We start from the raw sequence: 9266 nt of genomic DNA, 5'->3' as shown, positions 1-9266 counted from the left end.
AAACGACACAGTTGCTCACACAGAATTGATCTTGCATACAAAAATATCTGGCTTAAACAGAAACCAAAGAACAGAAGATTATGTGATGTACATGGTCTCTGTATATGAAGCAGGTTTGAGGATATATGAGTATGTGGAGGCTATGTGGTTAAATGGAAATAGCATGTCAGCAAAAACCATTTAGGATCATTTGCATTCCATGTTTGGCAATACTTATTTATACTGTGTGAACTTAATTTTGCCCTGAAGCTCCCTGACAAGCAACACCAGCTCATTTGCAAACACATGGTGGATTACACAAAGGCTGCCAAAGAAAGATATCTTTTTGATCACATGCCCAGATTATTTGCCTCAAATTAATGTAGGACTTTAACCTAGGACTATAAATATCTCTGAAACCAAGATAAATTTCAGAGGAACCTGGTTCAGATTAGAAGCAGAGAAGAACACAACTGGGAACAACAGGTCTCATATACCCACATATATTTAAGTAAGTGCTAGCTATCTATTAATCTTTATAGTTATATATGTACAGTATATGTTTTATATGTCTGTAAATTGTGAGAAAGATGTATTCCTTTTATCTGGAGAACAACAATCATAGATTATTTAGAAATAATTATTAACAATATTGTGTTTTTCTTGACAGCCATGGAGCCTAAAATCATTCAGATGGCAGCCCTGGGAAGGGCCTTGTATCCTGGCATGCTGTATGACTGCCGCAGTGACTCTTTTATTCCAGGTAAAGCTTTCATTTATAGTATAATTATGTGGATTGTGGTGTTTATTGTCCATGCTAACACAAAACTGATTTTACTTTCATTCATGCCTTTTCTATAAAAGTGTAGTAAAAAGAAAAGTGTATTTAAAGCGGTTTATGATGAGAGTGCTCTATGTTCAAATTAGAAGTAGTACGTGTAGATAAAAAGATTAAGAAAAGATGGAAAATATTTTATTCTGGTTGCTTTTTATTCTGTTGGTTTAAAAGCGAAATGCATAAGCATAAGGATACTGACTTGAGAGCTTGTCACTTGAATGGCTTCATAATTCCAATAAAAGCTTTGTGCCTATGAGTGGCATAATCATAGTTGAATGATAGTTTCGGTGACTGCATTTACCTTTATCCATTGAGCATTGGAGAAGGCTTTTGCATCTGTCTTATTGGCAACAGATCCATTGTAGCGATTTTGGCTCGCGAAGCAAGATAAATATTTATAAGTAATTATAACGTGTTATAGTGACTCCTAAATATTTTAACCTAAGTTGAAATTGACGGTAATGGAATTAACGTTACACTTATTTGGTCTGTTCGTCCGCCGAACAGACCGTGTAATCTTTATTAATTCTATGAAGGAAGTATCTTCCCCGGCCGAGAAAGACGCAATTCCCTTTTACTTTATACCGTAATTTAAATGAAATTAACTTAATAGAGCATGTAGTTCAGACCAGGTGTTGCAGATACCTTAAGTTTGTGAGCGATACTCAGAGACAATCACTTGTGGCACAAAAATATGGCGTTTAATGAATGAGACAAACACAACATAAAGCTAACTACACAAACAAACAAAAGAAATAGAGAAAACAAAGATGAAAATAAAATAAATAAAAGAAATTGAAATTGAGAAAAGGGAGGAAGAGACTGGTAAAGAAGAAATTAGAAAGGAAGGAAAGGAATGGCAAGTTTAGACTTTAAAATTAATCACACCCTAACTGGGAAATCGTCACTGGAAACTTAAATACTCAATACAAGGTTCATACTTAAAATACGCATCTAAATTGGTTGGTAAAGGAAACGGTTACTTGCATTGGCTTGCTGCACAAGAGTCCTGATGCAACAGAGAAATCTCTGAAGAGTCAGTTATTGTGGGGTCAGATGTTCTTCCAAGTTCTCCTGAAGATCAGAGCAGTTGTTGTTATTGGAAGTGAAGCTTGCTGGAAGTTCCTTGAAAGAAGATGGAGTCGTCTCCAAGCTGTTCCGAAAGTCTGACCACGGATTGGTGGTGTTTGTAACAGTTTAAAGGTCGCGAACTCCACCCATCTTTGGGGAGATGGCCAATACTACGGCCTGAGATTTCAGAGGGAAAAACTCCCTTTGTTTCAGGTGTCTGTGGGCGTGGTTTAGCTATAAAACTTTTAGATGACTTTAAAGTTTTATCCAAGGTGTATTAAGATGGTATGGTGCCTTTCGTGCTCAAGTAAAATACGCCATTGTTTGAAAAATGAGTAATCGATAATTTTGTGGTCATTTGGATACTAAACATGAAGGGGAATGATGGTATAAAAGCAGCGGTACATTATATACACAGATCAGTAATCAAAGTGTAACTGATGTTACTACGATATTGTGTTATGATAAAGGAAAAGAAACAAAAATGAAACACAAAACAAAATGCATTTTCATTAGGGAAGTGAAAAACAGATAATTTGGTATACATTCTGACATCAGACCTTAAAAGCATTAGAACAGGTATACATTAACATGCCAGGGTTGGTAATTAAAGTATAACTGATGTTAATACAGTGTTGTGTTCTGATTCCTAAATAAAATACACCCTTGTCAGGAAAGTAAGGAGCAAATAATTTTAAGTCAGGCAAGCCTTAACAGAAGAAACACATTACAAAAGGTTACAAGAATAAGAATCTTAGAGTATCATTATAATTGGGGAGGAGATACATACGAGTATGGGTTAATGCCATGGGATGTGGGGCATTTTATTTACTCGTTTTATTAGTAAAAGGAATGTCCCATTGTGTTGTGTGTGTGTGTGTGTGTGTGTGTGTGTGTGCTTGCAGGTGATTGCGTGTGTGTTCTGGTTGAGGGCTTCTATGACTTCAATCAGAGAAGCGACATGGGGTTATCTGGTCTTTGTGTAGGATCCAGACCTTCTGGAGCCAGTTGTGTGTGTGTGACACTGTGGAATGTGACCCTCAGTAAATTGTAAACTGGAAATCTAAATGACCTGTACCAGACGCTACACCATTTTATTAAGTTGCACCTTCAATAATTGTGCTCATTCCTAGATAAATGTTAATCAATCAAGTCAAGTTGATCCAAAGAGAAAACATTTTTTTAATGTATTGTTAATATAAGTTGCCTGTATGAAAGTTTCAACAAATAAAGTGTAGTAGTTTATTTTTGTTGTATTGGCTAATGCTGTTAGAAAGATAACAGTCATAAGCAACATTTATGGAAACTTCGTGGAGTCTTTTGGATGTTGCCGTTTTTTTTTTTTTTTTGGTAGCTCTTTCAGTCATACTTTGCATCAGCATTATACTAATACATTAACATGTACACCACATTGTTTCTATATGGCTTTTGCTTAAGTTTAACCTGGACAAGATTGTTCCAGTAAAGTATTTAATGTTGTACAGGTTTCTCACCAGAGAATTTGGCTTCTGATGCTTTCTTGATGTTTTCTCAGAGTATAACATTATCTACTATTAACAGTTGTGTGATCTGTAAAGAGGGTCTCACAGCCCAAACTTGACTTGAAATTCTTGATAAGTCAAATGTTGGTTTCATGGCTTATATAATAGTTACATGCTGACAGAAGACAGCAGTAATACAGCAGTTATTATCGTTTTGTACAAAGAGAGTGATCTTTGGATAAGCACACCTGATATTAATACAAATGAATTGCTTTGACCTAATATTATAAGCACTTGTTGTAGCATGTGTGGTCAGATAGGTCACATGTGATACAGCTGTCATATCTCCTCACTTTTGTTTCAGGTGTTACTTTATGGGACAAGAAAGCATTGCGTAATGATATTGATGTTCATGACCAGACTAGAACATTTGTCAAGCTTGCTGCCTCTGACAGCCTCAGTTCAAAGGCCAACCTCCTAGATGTGAGCGCTTCCCTAAAAGCTAGTTTCTTTTGTGGATTGGTGGAGGTTGGAGGATCTGCCAAGTACCTACAGGATTCCAAATCCTCAACACGTCAGTCCAGAGTTACTATGCAGTACAGCCAGACAACAAAATTTGAACAGCTCACTATGAAGGAGCTTGGTAACATCACCTACCCACAAGTATTTGACCAGAAATCAGCCACTCATGTAGTTACAGCTGTACTGTATGGAGCTACTGCTTTCATGGTGTTTGATTATACAAGTTCAGAAAGTGAGAACAAGCAGGAAATTGAAGGAAACCTTCAAGCAGTGGTCAAGAAGATCCCTACTATTTCAATTGAGGGGCAAGCATCCCTAACTATGAATCAACAAGAGAAGAAATTATCTGAGAATTTGAATGTAACATTTTATGGTGACTATGAGCTTGATGAAAACCCCACCACATACGCTGAGGCTCTCAAGGCTTGCAATACGTTGCCTGGTCTGCTGAGGAAAAAAAGCAGTAAAGGTGTTCCATTGACTGTGTGGCTGTATCCTCTCATACTTTTGGATGCTAGAGCTGCTAAGCTACTAAGAGAAATCAGTTTGAGCCTGGTGGCTAAAACAGAAAAATTGTTGGAGGAGCTTGCTGAAGTACAGAGAAGATGCTATGATTTGATCAAAATGCCAGTTACAAATGATTTCCCTGATATAAAGGAAAGATTGAAAAGCTTTCAGGAACTACTCGGTTATTATAATGTAGCATTACAGAAGGCACTGGTCAGTGTTTTGCCAAATATTCGGAGTGGGGCCGTGTATGACAGTGCACTGGGTCTCATCCTGGAGAACCATTACAAGTCACCATTTACAGCTGCCAACATGATCAAGTGGTTAGATGACAACTTAGGTGAATTAAATATACTGACGTCCTATACCAGTGGGCTGAAAGACCTGCCAGTTGTAACATCCTCAGGGTCATTTAATTCCATCCTCTTTGATGCTGATATTGATGTGGTGGTTTCGTTTACATTTACATCTTTAATGAATGAAGACTCCTTCATAAATGCTATAGAAGACTTTGTGAACTCTGAAGGGTTTAGTAACTTGGACCAAAACAGTGCAAATGCTTTTACATTCCAAGCAATAAAGCCTTGGTTCCTGTCTCCTAATATTTCAGCAAAAATGAGGCAGAATCTTTCTCTCTTTACAAGTTTTTACAAGGCCAATAAAAATGTAAAGAGAGTCAAATTCATTGTTGCCTCCATATCTGACCCCAGCAATCCAGGATCCTCCATCCGACTTTATCAGAACGGCACTTTGACTAATGCTAACTTCCAGCCTGTATCCAAGCCTGCTGCACCTGTGGTGGACACCAGTGATGGGAAAGTCACCCTGAACCTTTCAAAATCCAGAACCGGAGAAACTCTACAGTTCAAAATTGAGTACAGAAATACCCAGCCAACTGATTCTGCAAGTGATGCTACCGCATGGAAAGTCATCACAACTCCAGATGCAAAGGCCAGCTTTAACTTGACTGGAATAAAGCAAGACGAGCAACAATGGGTCCGATACTCAGCTATTGGTAAAGTGGGAGTGAGTGAAGCCAGCGATTATGTCCCCTTCGTAATAGCAGGGAAGATCGATTACTCAATAAGTCAATGGGTCAGTAAAGATTATACTTCTAATTATTCCTGTTCATGCTTACATCTGTTTTCATTCAGATTTTTTAAAAATGTAACCAGTGGTAAATTAAGATATCTGTGAACATTTGGGGATGTGGTAGCCTAGTGGTTAAGGCGTTGGACTACCAATCGGAAGGTTGTGAGTTTGAGTCCCATGTCCACTAGGCTGCCACTGCAGGGCCCCTGAGCAAGGCCCTTAACCCTCAGTTGCTCAGTTGTATAAGAAATTAGATAAAAAGGTAAGTCATCTGCTAAATGCTGCAAATGTATAAATAAGAATCAGTCAAATGATTAAAAGTTACTTGTATCAGTAATATGTACATATACATTTATATGTTGCACATAATTACTTTTCCCACAGGGCACCTCCATGCCAGTCCTCATTGATAAAATAAGGAACAAAATTATGACCAATACAGGCATGTCACGGTGGTCAAACTCTATTATCAATTCAGAAATTCAAAATGCTGTCAACAGTCCTGTAAGTAGTGAATTTCAATCAAAGTTCACTCTTTCTTTCTTTCTTTCTTTCTTTCTTTCTTTCTTTCTTTCTTTCTTTCAATAAAATCAATAAATAATTCAGATTTCATGTGCACTGTATGCCAAAGCTGGACCAGTAAATGCTGCAAATTTATTTTATTAAATATGGAAAGCAGAAGTTGTAGAAATGTTGTTGCTTCAGTTAAATCAGTGTTGTCTGGTTTAAATAAAAAAATAAAATAAAAAAATTATATCACCAATTTATGTATGCTTTGTGCTTCGACTAACCACAGACTATTGCTTACACTGGTCCAATTACTGGAGGCCTGAAAACCGGAATGGCCATGTATTTCCAAGGCACTGCTCTTGCAACAGGAAAATCGTACGTTTTCATGTTAAGCGTTTACACTGACTTTTGCCATAATTTTGACATTATATTGTTATGTATTTTGTATGGATTTTTGTAGATTATTTTTTTTTTGTTTTTATTTTTTTTTCTATTCTACACACAGCTTTGAAATAGATATTATAGCTGGGACATGGGCAACCGGCGATTATACTTTTCACATGTTTATTACTTTTGATGAGTCACTGACCTTCAACACCCGAAGGGGTCAGACTTGGGAGAGCATTGAACGTATAACATCGTATACTGTTGCCAAAGGATCAGCCTTTGATTTATTTTTTGTGGTCAAACAAGAAGGCTGGGAGGTACGCAGATAAAAATCATAAGCGGATCCACACAATATAAAGAATAATTCAAATCTGTGTATAAGAACCACACATCTGTACTTCCAGGTATATTTAAATGGGCAGAAAGTTTATCTGTTCAAGCATCGCCTGCCAGTGGAGAAAGTGACTACACTTCACATTTATGGAGACACCGTCATTAACGTCATGGGTACTATTCCAGTAAGTTATACACTCTTCTCAATCTCTTCACTGTATGCTTTTGTGTGTATGTGCTTTTAAAAGCATTCATAAGCAGAATTTTTAGAAGCATTTAGAACATGTTTGCTCTCTTCAGAACTGGAGCAATTCTACTTTTGGTAAGGAACTAGCCTCTGGAACGTCACGCTCAAAGACTTCTAACATCCAGACTGATGTGCCAAACCCAGTCAGCAACCCTGTGAGTAACTGAGAATTAAACAATGTTTCATGTGATGTTAAAAATGTCTAGAAATTTCACCTAATACAAGTGCAATAATGGAGATTTATCATGGAATAAACCAACAATGTTTATGATCACAACAGAAAAAAAACTATGCTGGCAATATCCTAGCAGAAATGAGGCCTGGTGTGGCTTTGTTCTTCAAAGGGGTTGTTCCTACAGATTTCGAAAAGTATGCGTAATCCCTTTTCACTTCATGACACTTTGAATAAAAACCAATATGGAATAGATATGATTAAAATGTCTCACTCGAATCAGGTGCTGTCATTTACACTTTTCATTTTCTTTCAGCTTTGCAGTAAATTTGCTGTCCTCCCAGACGAACGACTTTGGTCTCCACTTTAAACTCATGCCAAACCTGGTGGTATTTAACACCTGCAAGAGTGGTTTATGGGAAGAGCATATTGAAATTAAGGGAAGTCCATTTGTCAAAGGAGGAGCCTTTGATTTCTTCCTGCTTGCTTCTACAAAAGGCTTTGAGGTGAGATAATATGGAAAAAAAAAGAAATTCAGAACTTATTTTTCAAGAAAAAACGGATTCATGAAGTTTACATTTTGTTTTTTCAGGTGATCGTAAACGGCATGCCATGCTACACGTTCACTTACCGCATGCCAATAGAAAAGATTAATTCTATTCAGGTCACTGGAGATGTCTTTATGAACACATTTGCAACTTTTGAAGTAAGCCATTTTCATATAATGTTGGCAAACAAGCAATATTAAAAAAAATGCATGAATCATGCTCTGTATGATATAAGCATTCATTATCCACTAAAAATTGTTGTTCTTGTGTCTTGTGTAATGAGTCAGAATGTTTAATATTGAGTTCCTTACTTAGCCGTATACAATAAGCTTTTTTTGTTTAAAGACTTTACTCTCATACCTAACAGGAAAGTAAAGAGATTTTGTTTTTGTTTTTCTTCCAGGTTGGTAATGTTAACATGAAAGCCCTGGTTCCTGCCAATATTTGAGAATTCCAAATCACCAATGAAGAACAGTAAAACTGTCTCATTTTACTGTTACAAATAAACACACTATTCATTTTTTGCTACCGTATATTGTATTTAAAAGATATAGATGATTTGCATTAGTCTATAAATACACAGACAACTTTGCAGCAGAAATGGTACAAGTCGTCTTTAGATTTCAACGTTAAAAGGTTTTAGATAAAGATTCAGTGTAATAGAGGTACGATTTTGACTACTTTTGACCATCATTTAGGAAAATAAAATCACAAAAGTCAATGTGTGATTCTGGCTTTGAAATGAACAAAACTCCACGCTTACACTTTTGCTTGTTCCTTCATACCTCACACAAGAACATGAGGTTGAACTTATTTGCTTTCTTTATTTACATATTTAGCATCTTTTCTGTTTCACAAGTACCTTAATTGGTTTGAAATGCTATTTTGGACCTCTAGAAAGTGCTCACTTCTAAAAAAAAAAAAAAAAAAAAAATGCTGTGGGTGAAATATTATTGAACATTACTTAGACAAATGTATTATGATGTGATTTATATGATTCAGTTTTTTAGTTATAATGAATTAGAAAAATATCAACTTCTTGCTTAAAGCATTGCAACATCATACTGGTCATAATCGTTGAATAAACATTCATAAAACAATGGTTTTGTTGTCTGTGCTTTATTTCCTTGAATAAAAGGAAGGTATAATGTGTGTATGACTTCTGTAAGGTTTCTGAGAGAGAGAGAGAGATCTGTGTGGTGATTGACTCGGAGTGTTGTAAACTAACTTTAATCTTTCTGTGCATGTCGGCTACACAAGCAAATATCACTTAGCACATAAAACTGTGATTTAATTTGTTTTTAGGTGCAACATGTGACTAAATTACAATAATGTTGTATTATTTAATTAGTTTTTTGTACAAATGAAATTTACCAGTTGTTTATAGACATAATAAAGTACCCATAAAGAATCTTCTTCTTCTTCTTTCGGCTTTTCCCTTCAGGGGTCGCCACAGCGAATCATCTCTCTCCACTTAACCCTATCTTCTGCATCCTCAACACTTGCACCCACTAGCTTCAAATCCTCATTAATTACATCCATATACCTCCTCTTTGGCCTTCCTCTTTGCCTCCTGCCT

General features: G+C 36.4%; 1 protein-coding gene across 1 annotated transcript; it reads left to right on the top strand.

The window, feature by feature from the left end:
* The first annotated feature begins 379 nt into the window (after positions 1-379).
* LOC132839402 (verrucotoxin subunit beta-like) lies at positions 380-8622 on the top strand. The gene is made up of 12 exons (XM_060860351.1): positions 380-490; positions 650-742; positions 3734-5493; positions 5875-5994; positions 6287-6375; positions 6506-6704; positions 6792-6905; positions 7021-7122; positions 7248-7336; positions 7456-7645; positions 7732-7845; positions 8091-8622. The coding sequence occupies exons 2-12, from the start codon at positions 652-654 to the stop codon at positions 8133-8135; spliced, it is 2913 nt and encodes a 970-aa protein (XP_060716334.1). The 5' UTR covers positions 380-490; positions 650-651; the 3' UTR covers positions 8136-8622.
* Positions 8623-9266: the final 644 nt, after the last annotated feature.

Source organism: Tachysurus vachellii, chromosome 24, assembly GCF_030014155.1.
Source record: "Tachysurus vachellii isolate PV-2020 chromosome 24, HZAU_Pvac_v1, whole genome shotgun sequence".
NCBI classification, from domain to species: Eukaryota; Metazoa; Chordata; class Actinopteri; order Siluriformes; family Bagridae; genus Tachysurus; species Tachysurus vachellii.
The sequence above is the reverse complement of the archived record's forward strand: the minus strand, read 5'-3'. Positions and strand labels throughout refer to the sequence as shown.